The following is a 19,639-nucleotide window of genomic DNA, read 5'->3' on the forward strand; positions in this document are numbered from 1 at the left end:
TCTAGCCTTCTAGAAAAAAAGAGAAAAATCACAGTGGTAAGGAATATCAAGGAGAACGTCTTGAAAGTTTAAGGTCACCGACACACTATTTGATCTCTCCATATTAGATACCATTCAACTACATTTAAAAAGATATTCGCAGCTCTGTCTGCATTTATCTATCCTTAATCACCAATATATCCAATATAAAGGAAAAAAAAAAAAAGACACATGACACCGCAGGGCTGATATTAACTATTAGCTTTTGGTCTCCTGCAACTGAACTGCTTCAATCCAGTGCATTTGCAGATTTCACAATGGACATTATTCACAGGCAGTGCCAAAAAAACATATAGGTGCCATCCAAGTTGACTGTTCGCAACTGTTGCAATTAAAACTTTTAACCCTAAAAGCACACAAACACGTGACACCTTAATTACATTTATTTCCCAAGTACTTACTGCCTCCTTTCTCCTATCCAGCTGCTAGGAGCATACAGCTAGCAGTAGGAGAAAGCTGCACACCCTGCCCAAGAGAGAAGCATGATGACTCTACGCATTCACATACCATGGCACAGCAGCTTGCACTTGACCCAACCTGTTGGTTAATTATTCACGAGTGCTAGTCACATTTTGGGGGCTGAAATTGCAAGCTGAAATGAGAAACAAACTATTCCTCCTGCGCATTATGAGCTGGAAGAGGAGCTAAGCCCCTTCCTTGCCACCGGCCGGTGGCAGGGACCACTTCCCCTGGAGGCCAGAAGGCAGGGTGGATGCATGGTGCCTGAGCTGCAGTCAGGGGAAAGCTTCAGCCCCCTTTCCCATTCCTCTGCCACTGCATGGGCAACCCCTGCTCTTCCAGGGTACTACCATGGCTTCTCTGAAGCAGTAGCCACGGCATTACACTTTGGATATGTCTACTGCCAACACTGGTGAAGAAGCAATGGGAACAAATGTCCCCCCTGCCCCAAACCTAGGCTCAAGTCTCATCTTTATAATATTGATGTTGTTAAGACCATAATAATACATGAATATGAGTAAGACAAAATGTCTAGTGAGTGGCAGTAAGCCCTGTCTCATAACTCTAAGTCAGCAGTCCCTATTAAGCTTCTGAGATTTTTCTCCTAAGGCTCCAGACATAACTACTGAACCACAGAGGTGCACATCAGCTTAAAAGCAGACCTTGATAAATGCTAGCTCAGTTCATTCAGAGCTTTTGCAAAGACGTATCTCAAGACAAACCCCTGACCTATCTTAAATACACTGCAGGTATCTTTGCTTTCCCGTGCATTTTTTTCCCAGTGTTCACCTATATTACACATGTCTTTGCACTTGCATTTACTCGTGTTGTGCTGTTGCATGTTGGCCTTGAGGTGGGTGGAGAGCTCTCACAGTGTAAGACGGCTTAGAGAAAGTGAGGCAACAGGGTTGTGGTAAGTGCAGTTCTTGTACAGTGCAGGAGGGAGTTGGCCGAACAAGATGTTTCATGGATACATGAAAGAAAATCATTACAAGCAAAAATTTTAGCAGTGATTGCCAAAAAAAAAAAAAAAAACAAACCCCCAACTAGATAAAAAAAGCCTGAAAGAAGAAACAAGACCTTTTGAACTGGAAGCAAGCTTAAAGCTTGGGTCAAAAACAAAGGTGGTGACAGTTGCTTTCTTTTCCTCTTCCCTTCACAGGGAATGAAGTAGAAAGGCAAATAAAACAAAAGGTTGATGATGGCTGATATTGTCAGTAAAAATGATTCCTCCCTGTGGTCAGTCAGGGAACATATGAAGTGTGTGGGGGGGTGGAATCTTTGATGGGAGGAAAGTCCTCCACTGAGACTATGCAAATATTATTGGGATGTGAACTGCAATTTAAAGGGTGCATAAAAATAAAGTAAAAAATGAAGAACACCATGAGAGGAGTCATCTTATTCAAAAATTCTGTTCCAAAACCATAAAAGTGAGTAGCATTATATTTATGAGACTCCGATATAAATCCTATATTCTTACATTACGAGCATCACTTTAGCATTTGTTTGGAACAATACTGTTACACACACGACATGGGGCCAAATCAGGCAAATGTGAGAAAAAGGTCCAACAGAGGGACTGTGGTTACTGGAAAATGTACTTTAAAAAGCAAAAGAAAGAAAAAGGCAGGAAGGAACCATCAGCCACAACAGTGCTCCAGCCCAGTGTCTGCACAGGCAGGCACACACTGTGCCACCCAGCACTCTTGAAATGCCCTTCCTCTCCACCCTGCCAAGCCACCCCCGCACCCTCCTCCTAACCGCTCCCAAGATTTCCCTTCTGCTGTATTTCCCACAAGATGTGCAATAAATAAATATAAGGGACAGAGAAAGGAGGGAGAGGAATTCAAGCAAATTCACACTTGTTTTCTCTGTTATCTTGCAAATTTTTACTTCAAATACTGCCTTTTTCTTATAGTGTGATCCACAAAAGAAAGAAAATACTTGGAAGATCAAGGTACAGAGGTAGACTGTAATGCTGCTCAGCTGTCATGAAGATTTTCATAGACAGGGCTACCCAACCATTCCTAAATTCTAAATACTTTACATGCTTTTGGAGAAATGTCTCTTCTATACAGCACCTCTGTTGAGATCACTCAGCCTTTTGTAATCAATATGTGCTCTACATTAAAACGACAAATCTTACTGAATACAGAAAATTATTTTGCTAACAAGATCTATTGTTTTATCTGTTTTTTGGATAGCACAACCTTAAACAATTCTAAAGATGTGTAGGAAGTGAGCACACAGTAAAAGAAAGTCATTCACAGAATTGAGACAACCTTTGGGCCAACTTGAGCAGTATTGTAATATTTAATCCTCTTTCCAGATTTTATCTTTACTACAGACCACAGACTCTGTGTAACTGCTTCACGTTACACCAGCTGCATGCACTGTGCGTGGTATTACTGAGGAGAAGATTCTCTCCAGCACACAGACTACTTATAACACCATACGCATTTCAGGTATTTCAAAACAGCAGCTAGCTGAAGAACTGGAGGGAATTCTTTGTTGCTTAGCAAAGACTCTCTCACGTTTAGTCCTTACCTGTGATTCAAAGAGCATATGAACCACCCCTTCTTACTCATCCATTCTGCATATGTTTGAAAAGGAATGCATTAACATTCTGATGTATGTAAAAGCCTGTTTGAAATCCAGAGCGGCTTCTCTTCACAGCTCAACTAGCGGGAAAATCTTGGATGACAGTGCCCCTTTCTGGTCAGAAAAGATAGTGCATATTTGCCGGTTCTGTTACAAAATTAGGACCCTTGTTTAGTGAAAAAAACTATTCAAAATTATTCAAAACGCTCTGATTGAAAGCAAAAAAAACCCCGTTCAAATATTAACTTTAACTGAGTTGAACATTGCTGATTTATAACCAGAGCACTCTGGCTATCTTCACACGAAAGCTACAGTACGTTGAGCCACTTTGCATCATGCAAGGGCACATTTGACATTTAATATACCAGTCAGAGCTGAAGCTACCCCAGCGTGCAAGTTAGAATATCTCCAAGCCCTGAATAAAGGTTGAGGGTCTGGAAAAAAAAGCCACATTTTGAAACTCAAAACTCATACATTACCTTGGGAAAAGCACAATGACTGTACACACAAGCATAGCAGGCAGCAAGATTTGATGGGTCTATTATGGTCCACAATGAAATTAACAGCAAAAGGACAGGAATTACCTGAATCTCTGTCCACAGCTTCTACCTTTATAACAAACTCCCCTGGATCTTGGTTTTCACGAACCGCAGTCTCATAAAGTTGTTTCAGAAATATCGGCGTCTCATCATTCACGTCAAGAACAATGACGGTTAGAACCTGGGTGGCAGAGAGGGCTGGGCTGCCATCGTCCAGAGCCATGACTGTCAAACTGTAGTGTTCCTGAATCTCACGGTCCAGGAGCTGGGCTGTAGTTAAGAGCCCTATTATAAAGAAAGAATATATTAAAAAAGTATTCTGGTCCAGGTTAGGGTCCTAGCTGTTCCAGCACTCACAGCTTCAGTGTAATATCACCATGCATGCTGTGCCACTGCTGGAAGGCTTCCAGACTTTGGAGTCTGTCATTACCTGTTATTGCCTTTAGAATGCTAACTGGCCCAGAAATACTCATTTTGAGATCAAGGGAAACTGGGATTCATGGAATATTCAAGTGAAGTTCAGAGATTCCTTTTTATTTAACTTTGGGCTTAACTTTGAAACATTATTTAACTTAAATATTTGTCTTTTGCACATAAGTTATGCAACTAGGATTTCTACAAATCAGTGTCAGCTGTATCACATAATGGATTCAAAATCAGTGTAAGAACCAGAAAATACTGCAACTATTAGGGTGAGATTTGCATTTGTGTGCAGATGGTATAATAGTTACAGAACTCATTCGGGAACCTGAGAATTTCAGGGGGACGAAAAAAGAAATTCATCAGCACTTTGAGCCTCCACTGAACATGTTCCACCCACAGTGTAATGCACATTCCTTGATCTTGACTTTTTCTTTCCTTGTGTGTATGTATAGCAACATATGTGTATGCACATGCTTTAAGTATGCATCATGCAAAAATCAGAACGAAGTATTTCACTGCACACACTTTCTTCCCACATTCCTTAATGCGCTTTTGGAAAGCGCTCTAGCACATCTACACAACACAGTAATAGCGACATGCAGAAATTTTTGAGCTGAGTCTCACTCAGCTTGCCTACTGCGCACAGTACTGCCATGCTCGCATGGTGCTCTGCCCCAGGTAATCACCCCTGGGGATGATAAGTCACCTGGGTAGAGAAGCATAGCAATGTTGTATTTCAGTATTGCATTGCATTGCACTCCCAAATATTACTGTAAGAAGCACAGCACAAGAAACTCCAGAGAACAGAAGTTACAATACCTGTGATTTTATCCAATACAAATGCTTTGTTTTCATTGCCTGAAAGAATGTGATATGTAACTTGTCCATTTCTTCCCTCATCAGGATCCTTTGCAATTATGCGGTGCACAAGGAAGCCCACCTCCACATCCTCCATGACATAGGAAAGAGGTGAAGACGTAAAACCAGGACTGTTGTCATTGACATCTAAAATAACAATTTTCACAGCCAGGGAATCAAACCTGCGATCAGTCACATTTATTGCCTGGTCTGCTGCAGACACTGTAAGGATCACAGAGCGAGTAATCTCCCTGTCTAGTGGAAAAGCTGTGGTCAAGGTGCCATACGAAGGGTGAATAAGAAATGGATTTTCACCCGTGTTACTCGTTTCTAGGGAATACTGTATTTTGCTGTTCAGAAAAGTGCCATCTCCATCTTTTGCATTGAATGTGTAAACTGGAGTGCCAACAGGTACATTTTCCTCTATGCCAATCACTACAAAGTCATCTTGAAAATATGGAGAATGATCATTCTGATCTTCTACATCGATACTTAAGAAGACAGTGTTATTTTGTGGAGGATTATTATTATAATCCTTTATAATAACTTGCAAAATGAAGTGCGAAGCTGTTTCATAGTCAAGTTCCTTGGAAAGAAAAAGGTCTCCTGTCAAGCTATCTATTTCAAAATGAACATTGTCATCATCTTTAGCAATACTGAAATCCAGTTTCCTGTTAGTTGTTAGATGATTATCAGGCCACTTCAGAGAATTCAACACTTGTGCAGGTTTAAAATTTTCAGGTATGACAAAGTGCTTGAAATCTTGAGAGGAGACAGATCTCCTGTTGGGAATTGGGATTACCTGCAACAAAAGCACAAAGACTGCAATATTTTCCCATTGTTATTATGAACAGTGTAATGAAAATTCTTTTTCTTAATTGAGAGTTTAATCATGTATTATTTGTGACTATATTTTTCCTAAGTATGCCTCAAAGCTGGGAAAAAAACTCAACATGCTCCATGAGAGTTCAAATAGTCCTTGGCCAGTCATTACATAACTCTATCTTTCATTCCCATGTTAAAAAAAAGGGACAAGACAGTCTCTCACCCTCTGAATCACAGGGGTCCAAAGACAGACAACTTGAATACTGCTATCTCTACCACTACTCTGAAGCACTTTAACTGTCTTTCTACATAGGACAGCATCACAGGGACAGGTGTGACAAAGAAAGCACAGTACGCTATGTAGTTTGCCAAACACAAACAGATAGCTGTTTTTTTCTGAGGGTTGTTTATGTCATTACAGGCATTCATTCCTTATCGATTGCTGCAGTGTTCCAAGTTAATACTTTAAAATGAAAGAATCTCTTTAACTGTGGGAACTGCATTTGCCTTTTCTTGACGGAAGCATTTTTTCTCAAGCTAATGAAAATTAATCATCTTTTGGGTGACATGAAAATAGCAGCCTCTGTCACAGTCACCCTCTGATAAAGGAGAGCACAGGCAGCCTGGACAAAGCAGCCCCACCGCGGCTCGATGAACAGCAAGTGGCTGGCTGTGGAAAGGGCACGTGCTGGATTTCACACTCCGTGCAGAGCAGCCCTGTACAAACCAGCACAAAGGAATGAGCTATCCTTATATTGGGTTACAGAGACAGAGTTTAGAAAAGAGAGTAACATAGTGGAGAAAAAAAAATCTGCTCTCTCCCCCACTTTCAGTCCCTCCTGATATTTGCTTTTCATTCTGCCTACCTGGGTATTTTTCTTCTCTTTTTAAGTGTTCATAATGACCTCCTACTAAAGCACAAACATCATCTATTTGCAAGACAACACAGAATGTTGTTGTGTATTCTTAACAAATCAAAATTATTCTTCCCTCTCATTCCCTCCCTCAACAGAAAAACGGCTGAAGAAAAATTTCCCTAGCTTCTCCCAAAAATGTTTTTTCAAAGAAACTAAGTATCTAACATAACTGTTCTGTCTGTACAACATATACAAGTACCTGGATGTAAACAGCCGCATGTCCCTGAAGCGAAGGCATCCCCTGGTCCCTGGCTGTGACCATCATTCTGTAGTCTGATCTCCCAGCATGTGACAGAGACCGGGTTGTTCTTAACTCCCCATTGACAGCATCAATCTGGAAGTACCCTATATCCTCTTCTATGGGGGAAAAAAATGGATATCAGTTATTGCAGACCTCTTCAGCTTGTCTCCATAGTACTGAACGTTGTAATTAATAGTAAGTAAGAGCAGGACACAGAGGAAAGAGAACCTGCTGCACTCATTTGGATAGCTCCAGCTCATTTGGTTCACCTCTTCTTCCTTCATCGAGTACATAGTTATTATAAACCACTTACTCTGAATTTAGAAAGCTACAGAGAGAAATGCTATGGAGTTCTAAAGCAACTGCTCCACTTTGTACCAATGTTATTCACACCAATGGTGTGTGCATCAGGAGAGCAGCAGACACGCCAGGATTGGTACTGCTACTTCCAACATAAGTTGGCAGGCAGGGCCAGAGAAAGAATTAAGTCTTAGTCTTGGAACTGGCATGAAGAGTCAAGTAAGTGATGCTGGATACACAGCTGGCACATGTCCCTTGCAGGCTATGGGTCAGCAAAGAGCCCTGTCTCTACCCCTAAGACACCCTAACTGCAGTGATGCCACCTGTGCTCTGAACCAGAAGCTAATTGGATGCAGGTAAAATCTTACAGTAAATTGTTGCAGTGCAACATGTGAATATTGGAAATTATGCTTACAACCTTTATCAAGGACTGGCTACATGCTAATAGCAAGCAACACCTAATTAAAATTACTACTTGCAGCTACATCATACTACATTTATTCTAGAGTTGCAAAGAAAAATTCTACCATAGAAGCTCTTTGTGACTTAGAATCATAGAATCATTTAGGTTGGAAAAGACCCTTAAGATCATTGAGCCCAACCATTACCCTAACACTGCCAAGTCCACCACTAAACCATGTCCCTAAGTGCCACATCTACACATCTTTTAAGTATCTCCAGGGATGGTGGCTCAACCACTTCCCTGGGCAGCCTGTTCCAGTGCTTCATAACCCTTCACTTTTTTGGTGAAGAAATTTTTCCTAGTATCCCATCTAAACCTGCCCTGGTGCAGCTTGAAGCCATTCTTTCTCATCTTATTGCTTGTTAGTTGTGAGAAAAGACCAACACCTACCTCCCCCATTTTCAAGGAATGCAATACAAATTACTCTCCAATTTTTAGTAAAATGGGAAACCGTCTATTACTTGGTATACCTTACCAGAAACCAAGAAAATTGAACTTGTCATAACTACGTCTCTCTTGAAACACTATGCAAACAACTTTTTGCTATGTGAATTTTTAGTAATGTGTGCTAGTGGGTTAAACAAAGTCATGCAGCATAACAGCTGCTATTCTAATAAGCAACTGTGGTAAAAAATAAATTCAGTGCAGATGTAGTACACAAAACACTCATAAGGAACTATATTTCCATAGGCACCTAAGTGAGCATGAAGCTGTTTACGTTCTCCAAATCTGCACATGCAAATTAGTTAGCTGCACATGTAGATGTTCATTTTTGTATCCGATCACCTCACCTGCAACTGTAAAATATTTGCACCTGTAGAATTTGAAAAAACACTGAGCAGGCTAGTTAGAAATCAGGATTTTCACAATCGACAAATAGGAATTTTTTCCAATATTGTTCTCCTATTTTTTACTGATTATAAGTTTCTAATGCTCCATGAGTCCCTTCTGGGTTGACTCTTGAGTCTGGAACGTAATGAGGAAATTGCCAACAAAAAGAAACAATATGTAAAGACAATTATATTGAATGAGACAGTCCCACATTCTGCATTTTTCATGATAGTTTCAAAATATTAATGCTGTTATATTTCTGTTTTCATAAATAGCTTTTGGTTACTTTCCTGGTTTAGGTCCCAACAGTATGTCTACTTTCACCAATATGCTATTTTGTTCCATATGTTTCATGACACAAAATCCCAGCTAAGCAAAAGGCAGAGGAGATATGAAAAACAGAACACATAATGTGAATTGCATGCATATATTGTTAACATTTTGCTAAAACTGACATTTAAAATACATGATAGGGAGAAGTAACAAGAAAAGGAAAACAGCAAATAGCAGTGCACAAAAACTATTCCCTTCATTTTTCTACCAAAATGGAGCTACAGTTACCAAACCGAACAAAAAATAAAAAATAGTTTTAAAAAAATAATCAGAGAACAAAAACATTGCAAGTACATAACTGCGATCTGAGCAACTGGAGGATTCACCCTTGCTTCAGCAGTGATGAGGATAGTCAGCACCTCAACATAATGACCAATACTTGTTTTTCCTTTCAAGTAGCAGAACATAGATAGCTAAGCTCAATTCAAATAGGTGTCCGTCCACAGACCTTCTGAATGGTTGAAGCTTATTTGACAGGAGAAAGGAATAGTCAGAATCTACAGTTTTGAATAAAATAAAAGAAAGCTGGTCAGAAAAGAAGTTACCAATAGCGTTATTCACTAGAGACTACAATTCCACTAAAATCCAAATATTGCATGAAACAGTCAGGTTTGTGTATATTTTGGTGGCAATAAAAGTAACAGAAAAGTCTGATGATGTTGGAGAGAGATATTGTATAAAACCAGAACCTCTTGGGACTTCCATTTTAAAAGTGTTTCTAATTTTCATCTTTTTTATCAGGTACTGCACTATAAAGACAGTCAAACCTGAAACATCTTATTTCTATTTTTCTGGTATTTTTATGAGCCTATTTTTTAATTGATTCATGGATAATTTCAAAGTGTAGCCATTTGATTCCAAATCAGAAAAAACTTCAAGGAAAAAAAAGCTTTTGAAATTGATTTCCCTTCATCTACAGACAGACTAATCAAACTTTTATACTACATTTTGTAGCTAAAGCAATTTCTTCAATTCCTGAATTTCAAAAGCCTAAAGACAGATCTTGCTTTTCAACTGATTTAATAGATGACATGTACTAAGAGAAGAGAGAGACCACTTTTGAATACTTTTGCCCAAGATTACTGAGGGCAAGTGCATGTGAGTGGTAGCTTGCTCACTTTCTAAATACACTCCAAATCCTCATTCTTTTGGAAGTTCAAAGTGAGGAATAAGGGAAAAGGTAGTTTTAAGTTTTACACTCAAAGAGCATGTCAGTTGTTGCTCTAAAAGCTCACACTCCCTACACTTCCAGAAGCATTTGCTCAGCTTTCAGCTCCATAAATCACCTCAATCAGGCAACGGCTGTTTGTATCATACACCCTAAACATGTCCCTTTTTGTATGGAGAGAAAAGGAAGAAATAAATAATAAAAAGAAGAAATAAATAGAAGAAATGGATAAGAAAGAAGGAAACTGAGAAGAGCAGATGAAACATGAAACAGAAAAAAAATTAAATCTCTTGATAACTGGACTCTAATGGCCCCAGTCTCCTCTTCTGCCTGCAACCCTATCCTAACCTGCCAATAAACAAATATGCTTTTTCACTTAAATTTTCCACCTCTGCATTGTCCAACCTGTTGGCCAGGCTTTCATTCACATGAGGTTCTCCAAAGCCCAGGCACTTTCTCAACTCTGTGCTCTCAAACTTAATCACAGAAACTGCAGTTTGGGACAAAAAAAAAGATGGCCTGTGAAACCACAGGCAATGTGTGGCTGTCAAGTTTGGCAGAACAATCAAGCCTTCCAGGGACTGACATTCAGGCAAAATAGCCCAGAAAGCAGACGGAAAGTAATACTAGAATTTTCTCAGATATTCCTGACCTCAGTATGCAGTGATAATTAGCTACAGAATTTTTAAAATACTTAGTGCCTTGGCCATCTCCTTCTCCTTCGAGATGAAAGAAAAGTTGCACCTCTCAACAGAAAAGAGGAAGGCAATGCCATGGCTCCCAAAGAGCTTGAAGACCACGGGGATGCTGCAAAAACACAGCCCTCTGCAAGTGTAGGAACGCTCCCTGCCTGCTGCTTGCAAATCACCCTGGAGAAGAAGTACTTGTCCCCAGACATACATACAACACTTGACAATTCTTGTGTGTTAGCAGTGTAAACTAGACTTCTCCTAGCACTCTGGTGGTCAAGTGCTAATGTATCCTTAGAACTGGTCCAAATGTAACTGTAAAAGCCTCTACTTTGCTAGTGCTTGTCTTAACACACAAAGCAATAGTTTATGATGCAGTATAAATACGGACTAATTTTTGTTATAAATGCTATATTATGACCTATTGACACTCATAAAGAAGGCCAGGCAAATCACTTTGCAATTGCCAGCATCGCCAAGGAATAGTACGCACAGCTGGGATTCACCTCCCTCTGAATTAGGTTACTCTTTCAGTGGTAACACAAAAGTGGAGGTATGGCCATATGATCATGCATTTCCATACACGTGAATGTTTAAGGATGATTTGTTTTGATTTTCTGGGAAGAGGGAGGGGCGTTTTGAAGGAAACACTTCTCTGAAGACTAAAATTCATCTGTTGTGTAAACCTCATAGTTCTTTTACAGATTTTTCCTTACTTAATTTGCTGGCATTTGTCATTAGCCCTCCTGCATAGCTTAATTTATTGCTGCTATCTTGGCATTTCTTTAAGGTCTCAAGAACATTAAAAATTACCTGGTGATTCTTACAAGCTTAACAGCTGACACTGACACTCATAGCTCTTAATCTTGTGGCAGTCCCTCAATGGTTGAAAAGAGCACTGGTCTGCCTGCAATCCTCCAATTAACCTGATGTCTTTGTGTTTAACAAATATGGCTGTAAATCAGATCATATTTCTTCTTCATATTTTAGTACTGAACAATGTCCCAGAACTAGAAAATACTATTTTAAATGTAAACCAGGCAAGAACTTCATCATGAAACAGAACACCAGATGTTAAAGGCTGTAAGCCAACTAACAACAACAACAACAAAAATTAGTATCAGAGAAGCTCAGCTGTTTCTGGATTTGTTTATCAGGAAAATATCTAGTTCCAAGGCTGAGAGGGCTCTTTTAGTGTTTTTTTGCTGCTGTTTTTATCCTTTTGTTCTTTCTGGAGACAGCATTTGCAAGGCCAGTCATATTTTGTGTTGCTAGTCATTTTTATAATTTGAACTCTTACTTACTCCCCTCTGGGGCTCTACAATGAAGCCAGTAAGAAAATCCAATGCACTGTTTGAAGGAAGGGGATATAGTTAGATATACAGACAGGCAGAGACCCCTGAAGAATACTTCCCAGGTTGCCTGGCCATCACCCTTCAAACAAAGGGTTGAGTACTATTCATCCTCTTTTTCTTAAGGGGGGATCATTTCGTGCAAAATATTATTCACAGCGCAGAAGTCTATGATTCTCTCCAATTCCCTCTGGAAGAGGCAGCCACTTGTATCCAAATTAAGGGAATAATAGTGTGGCCATAAACTGACTCTACAGTTTTTTATTATCTACATATATTTCAACTGCAAAATTTTCAATAGAGTTGTTAAAAAAATGAGACATTTAAGCATCTCATGGTGGAAGAGAGCAGAGTTAGTTCTCTGGTCTTTGTGGATTTGGATCTTAAAGTCCTTCCATTACTCCACAGAAGTCAAAAGGGTACATAAAGACACAGTGTAACACAGTCCACAGGAATCTCTTGGTAATTTCAGCCTTGGCAAGAAGAGGCTATAGATTCCTTTGCTCTTTGAGAGTGAGGAACAATGTAGCTTGGCAGAATTTTGTTCTTTACTCTGCAGTGACAAGTAATTGTAATGAGTTTAAACCAACCAAGCCCACATTTGAGCTCTGCCTACACCAAAAATAACACCTGAAGAAACACACTGAGTGTATGGAAATACTGGAAATGTTTTCCTGCTCTCATGACACCGTATGCTCTAGGTACAAATTACCATAGACTACAAATACCAAGCTTAAAAGGTATTGATTACATTAAGTTGGTAGAATAGAGCAGGTACCAAAATAATAGTTCTGCTCTTGGCACCTCTTGCTGTTTTGAACCAATAGTGAAGCAAGGCTGGAGGAACAGACACGTTTTCCGCATCGGTTACAGATGGAGCTCTCTCTTGCATAAAAGTGTAGCAAGTAGCATGCGGCTAAAGCAGAGATCACCTCTATGTCTCTTAGCAGTATTAATGCCTCAGTCCCATTCATGTTCTAATTTAGGACTGCTCCGTTACTGATTTCACTGCAAACAAAACTGGATCCTATTGCTAACCCCAGAAGTGAACCACTACTTGTAGGAATTATGGGGAAAACTAAAGAGGAGAAGTGTTTTTAAGTGGCCACGCTATGTCAGGCTAACACCGTGCTAAACAAAGGGTGAAACATGAACTAAGACCCACAAGCCTCATTGTTTGCCCAGATTATCTGCTGATCCTTCTGATCCCTGTCTCAGACTGTCATGAGCTGTTCTTTTAGCAGGAAAATTTTCAATTGGTCATGGGAAAAGGCAGATCATCTTTCCTTTAAGATGTTGAACAACTGACTGAAACATTAAACTATAGTACAAGATCACAGTCCTTATTTTTTCCGAGTGCTGTTTGAACACTCTCTGGCCGGCCACAAGCAACCAAACCCCCAGGAAGAAGGGGCAGAGCGGGAAGGGAGGAAAGGTAACGGCTTGCACCTCCTTAGATACTTCATATGACATATGGTGGTCCTGATTCCTATTTGCACAGGCACCTTTATTCTAACAGACATAAAATCCTGTACGTATACATGACACCTCTAAAACTCTAGTTATTTCAATGTATCTTTTCTTACCACTTTATAACACTTCAAATTCTTACCTGATTCTATTGAATATAATACAACACCGTTGTTTCCAGAATCAAAGTCTTTTGCAAAGATGGTGGTAATAAGTGTCCCCGGCGGCTGCCCTTCCAAAACCTGTCATCAAGCAGTTTATAAATAATTCGCAAATATACATGGATAACAGCAAGTCTTAAAATAAATTCCTTGCCATAACACAAGAGTTTAACTGTTGCTCTGTTTTCCATTTTAGTAATATTTACAGTCAGTGCAAAGAGCATTTCAGGAAATTGTTAAATAATACAGTTCTAGCAATCCTGCTACAGCCTGCATATATTGCTAACTCAAATCTTTAGTACAGCAGACTCAGAGGTCAGAAATTAAAAGAGGTTCTACTGCATACGTAAATAAAATTACACATGTATACCCTTTCCACATAACAGTATACAAGGCAGAGAAATGTAATCATCTGGTAAATCCCGAAATTCCCAACTACACCCGCGTCCAAATGACGCGGGGGTGACGTTCCTGTTTCGGTGCCGTGCGGTTACCGTTTCGCCGCACGGGGGGTTTGGGCTGCTGCCACAGGGTGGTGCTCGGAGCAAGGCAGCGCATCCCACCTGGAGGCGCAGCCCCCGCCCGGGCACCGCCTGCGGGAAGAGAGGCTTGTTGTCGTTGAGGTCCCTCACGGCGATGTACACAGCCGTGGTGGCGTTGAGCCGCGGTGACCCGTGATCGGTCACTAGCACGGTCAGCCGGTGGTGAGCTTGTTTTTCACGGTCTAGCGCAACCCAGTTTATGATCTCTCCTGGCAGACAATGAAGGAGAAAGGGAGTTAGGTATTTACTGCATGCTAGCGCTTACTATATGCAATTATACATTTAATTTAATGTGAAATAATGATACATGTCTTCTGATACACCTTACTGCTGACATTAAAACCTCAGTTTTCCAAGCTCCATCCCATAGAAACTTTCTGCCAATCACGGTTTGCACTTGTACTTTAGTACCATATTACATCCTTCACTGTACAGTGGATGCCCCGGTATAAAAGTATAAAAGGTATAAAACAGTACAAACCAACACGCCGACCTTTGGAAGAAATCCATCCATCCTTTTCTTCAGCACAATTCAGAACAGAGAATATATGAGCACAGGCTTTTTAACTGCTGACAAATGGCCTTTATTATGCCCCTGGATTAAGAAGTTCTCAACATGTCTGTACATGAATCAGGAACCCTTATGTCTCCTATACATTCCGGTAAACCAGTGAATAAATCTGACCCAATCTTCTCTCCATCTGCTCAACCATACTTAATATAGCTGTAGATTTGCAGTTGACCAATGTCCTTCACAGAGATAACCACATATGATTTCAAGATCTTGGTTAACTCCCAGTACTCTATTTGCCTTTAAACTTCCATAAACGTACTCAACAGGAACCTACTTTGAAATGACAATTTTATTTTGAGATTCATACGAAGAAATTCTGGGAGAGCCTATTCACTCCCCATGAGGGCAGAACATCTGGGAACAGAAATTTTAAACAGCAGATCTTTGTTCTCTGTGTATCATTTTGCTAAACTGGATTATTTACAGTGCCTGTTTTCCTTACAGGATTCCCTTCCTCTGGGCTATCCATGCTGTGGTCTGTGGTGTTATACTGTCTGGACATAGTACCTATTACTCAAGGCATTTGGGATTCACTGCAGAGTACACCTTGTACCATGAAAAATTTCTCTCAGCCAATTTGATTTCTGAGGTGCCATGTACAACATGAACTCAGTTTTGATGTAGCCTACAGAAGTTTTCACAAATAAATCACTGTAATTGTCAAATGTCATAGTTACTTTTACAGTTATTTATGGCTGATCTGTACTTTTCAACTGTACTTGATCACAGGCAATTAAGTTCCTCACACGAGCTACTGAATTTGTAACTTAAAACTCCTTCTAATTTGTTACAGTCAAACACTGCAACTTATGACCAAGTAACCAGAATGAAGTAATGAAAAAAATAAAATCCTACGGTTAGTTCATTCTTCACAAACATGTATTAGATTTATTTCATTCCCCAAATTGTGAAGCTCTGAGTTAGAATATTCACACATCAACCCAAGAGAATCACAGTGATTCCTGAAAGCTTTACACTTCCATTCCCTTAGGGAAGACTGCTTTCCAAAAGCAATATTAGGCAGATTACAAATCATAAAATGCTACCTGTGTTGGAATTCATCTTGAAGTATTTTCCATCAGACAAAAGGAAATAGGAAAGTTGTCCATTTCTTCCTGAGTCTTTGTCAGCAGCTGTAATGGTGCCAACCACACCCCTGGGAACCGGATTTTCTTCTATTTCAAAGAAGTAGCTCTCATGCATAAACATGGGAGAATTATCATTTTCATCCAGGACGTTAACTATTACTGATGTACTTGCATTTTGACTGAGGTTTTCATCTGTGGAGGTGCTGACCAGGGCTCTAAAACTTAGTATCTGTGCATATTCATAGTTCAAACATTTCCGAAGATAAATCCAGCCAGTATCAGAGCTGATTCCAAATGCAACAGAATCTGTGCTAGGCTCTAAGGAATACATCAACTTGGAGGCAACGCTGTGTGGATCAAGTGAGTGGGCTTGAACCTGAAGGATTCGGGCACCTGGAGAGGTACCTTCACTGATTTCTACTTGATACACCAGGTTTTGAAAAACCAAAGTAGGGCCCATCTTCTGCTCTTCAATAATCACTGTCAACATCAGCAAAGAAGTCAGAGGAGGAATTCCACAGTCTTCAGCTACTATGTGTAGAGTATATTCCTGCTGCTTATCTGCAAACACTGTCCTGGTGAGGTTTACCACTCCAAGGCTTGGATCAATGCTAAATGCATTTGACTGCTTGCTTGCAATACTATATTTGATTGCACCATTTAAGCCACCATCTTTGTCTTCCGCATGAGCAATGTAAACTGCAGTGCCAGGAGGCTGGGTATGTGAAATAGTTACCTTATCAGATTTGGTAAGAAATACCGGATGATTGTCATTAATATCTATCACAGATATGTTGACCTGGGTGCTACTGTAGACAGGGGAGTTACCCAACTGTGACTGAACAGTGAGCACCACAACAGACTGAGTTTCACGGTCAAGCTGTTTTTTGGTGCGGATGATACCAAACTGGGGGTCAATAGCAAATCTTCCATGTGGATCACCAGAGGAAATTCTGTAGGAAACCACTTCTAAAGAATCTAGAAATGGAAACAACAACAAAAAATGTAAAAAAATATGGAAGTAATAACATGAAGGTTGGTAAGAACATCTGTGAAGAACGCATGCTGTTAAATTCAGTGGAATAAATGTAAGCTATACAGATGTTTGACTTTCTTGGGCTTTTTATGCTTCCTTCCTCCTGTCCCTGGAGGCCTTCAGTAAAATGTGACCATATACAGTTTGTCCACTTGTGCACCATTTGATTTTCATCTCATTGGTATGATAAAACTCTCTAGAGAAAATAGCATAATATCCTCTTGTTTTCCCCTGATCTAAAATATAGAAAAAACACTCCTATAAATTAGTCTTACGGGAGTAATTTCACTACACACAGTCATTCACTATAGCAAGGAATGAAACAGGTGGCAGCTCTCTGAAAGAACTGCATTTTACTGAACTTACTGTTCACAGATGACCATTGCTATAACCCTTATACATCAGATGCTACTTAAAGCAAAGGCTATCTGAAGGTTCAGGCTTATTACCAAGGCTGCTCCGCAGGTGTTACCTCACGCTGAATAGTCTCTGATCATGACTATTGCTTTGAGATTTGTCTTGCATGGCTAATACTTCAACACAAGCCACACCGCCACACAGACCCTTCCTTACACTTTCACAACACGCTTCCCATCTCCCCATTTACAATTATAGAAATCCATCTGGGAAAAAATGGAGGCAGTTGCCAACCCCCATGGACCGCCAAGGAGAGTACCGTGAATCTCCATCTGTTCTAAAGAGCATCCTGATACAGCAGTGATTACACCAGATGCTGTAAATACCAACAGTAAATACTATTTAATGCTCAGACTGAATGAATAATATGATAGTTTTTTTAAAAAATATTATCTGCAGATATTTCCAGTTAATGGTCACAACAAGAATGCAATGTAATCTGTGACTGAGCATGCAACTTACTTGGAGGCTCTCTAGCCTTTACGGTGCCGATTGGGCTGTCTTCAGGTGCATCTTCAGGAACAGAAAAAGTATACCGGGATCTCTCAAATATGGCAGGGGCCAAAGCAGTCTGAAGGATGTTTACTGTGATGGCTGCATTGGTGGCAGAGGGAAGGCCACCTCCATCCCGCGCAGAAACAGTCAGGAAGAGTGCAGAATGTGCCAGGTGGCCAAGAGCTGAGATTAGGTAAATAATTCCTGAAAGTACACAAAAATAAAAGAGCAATGAAATAAATTAAAATTCAGCAGGCTGTTAAAATAGTGTCAACACGTACCACCACCCTAAGGGAAGGTCAGACAATGTGGACAAAAAGCAGCACACCCAATTCCTTTGAGAGCCAAGTTTTTTCAAATTATATGTTCTTTACCATGCGCAATGCCACTGACACACAAGAAGTTCTGTGTCAAAACACAGCGTCCATAATTCTGATTTTAGAAACACAGATTCAGCCAAATCTTTAACAACTTCATTGAGTCAGTGGAGTTGTTCTGAGTTTTCAGCAATGTTAGGAAAAACACAATTTTACCAGTACTAGTCTACAGGAATCTGGACGTGCATTAGGGGAAAAAAACATTGATACAAAAGACAAATTTATCTTTGCAAACAGTAAAGTTAACTTTATCTCAAACAGTCTATGGAGACATTCTGTTCTAATAGGTCCCCAAATAAAACATCCACACAAACAGGGTTGAAGCCCACAAATGCAAATCTTAGAAACAGTGGGCTCTGTGGAAAGTATCAGGGAAGAATCACCTGCTGGTTGATTGCAAGTTTCTGGTAAAACACCTTTTAATAATGAATTCTAAGGTCTGTTGAGTTTGCAGGTGTGAACAACTACATTTTACATGAACTATATGAAAAAAGTAATTCTTTGAAAAGAAAATGCTCTGTCCAGAAATGCAGCACTTTGGATATGCCTTCCTCAAGATACATACATCTTCATCTTTTAACTCTGATGAATGAGACTAGCTGTTTCCAAATACATTCTCTTCTGCCTGCTAAAATAAGTCTTTAGTAATATCAGATAATTATGCCCAATTTTCAAATACTCTATATAACTACAGAAACCCACATCTATTATTACCTAAGGCAGTAGTATGGGTAGAAAGAACGAACATGGTAGGAATCCTGCCCCATCTTCTTCTACAGTTAAAGCTTGTATGAACTTCAAAGCAAGCTTTGTTTGAGTGAAGACTTCAGTCTCAGCAATGAGAATTACATCCAAACCTCTCTATGGGATGGATGTTCATAATGGTTCACAACAATTATCCAAAACTGATACTTGTTAATTGTTCTGTGAAAGACTGTTAGTGATTCATTGTCCTTTGCAAGCAAATTAAGGATTTACAAATGAAGATATAAACCCACAAATAAATCATTAGCCTTCAGAGCACTCTGAAATGTCTGGTCTAGATGAAGTGAACATAAATACTTAAAAATTTAGGGGTAAACACTAGATCAGAGAGCAATACAGCAGATCACAGTATTTGTTACTTCATAAATTGTATAACTAAATTATAACTTGAGGCACACAGTTGAAGATCAGGTGCTTTCAGCCAGGTAAAAGATGGAATAAGGAAATGTAATTATGTCCTAGAGAGCATTAATACTGTTTTTTCTTATCCTTTCCAGCATCTTCTCTATCACTGAGCAGGAGGAAGAACACTTTCATTTGTTCTGAGGTGACAAAAATCTATCAATATTCTAAGACCTTTTGGTGATCACAGATTTTGCAACACACAGAGAACTATTTGTAAAGTAAGTTTTTCAATTTGAAAATGAAGATGAAAGTGACAAAACAGAAGAAAATT

General features: G+C 39.7%; 1 protein-coding gene across 1 annotated transcript in view; it reads right to left on the minus strand.

Annotated features, from left to right (window-relative positions):
- Positions 1 to 19,639, minus strand: part of DCHS2 (dachsous cadherin-related 2) — a gene marked incomplete at both ends in the record, with an annotated part of 120,882 nt that overhangs the window by 29,618 nt on the left and 71,625 nt on the right. Inside the window, 7 exons of the mRNA XM_081999463.1 lie at positions 3,684 to 3,923; positions 4,881 to 5,721; positions 6,861 to 7,018; positions 13,651 to 13,750; positions 14,233 to 14,420; positions 15,832 to 16,851; positions 17,789 to 18,025. Of these exons, the coding sequence (XP_081855589.1) occupies positions 3,684 to 3,923; positions 4,881 to 5,721; positions 6,861 to 7,018; positions 13,651 to 13,750; positions 14,233 to 14,420; positions 15,832 to 16,851; positions 17,789 to 18,025 (2,784 nt within the window). The remainder of the gene's footprint in view (positions 1 to 3,683; positions 3,924 to 4,880; positions 5,722 to 6,860; positions 7,019 to 13,650; positions 13,751 to 14,232; positions 14,421 to 15,831; positions 16,852 to 17,788; positions 18,026 to 19,639) is intronic.

The sequence above is a fragment of the Phaethon aethereus genome (genome assembly GCF_964289735.1).
Source record: "Phaethon aethereus genome assembly, chromosome: 4".
Lineage (NCBI taxonomy): Eukaryota > Metazoa > Chordata > Aves > Phaethontiformes > Phaethontidae > Phaethon > Phaethon aethereus.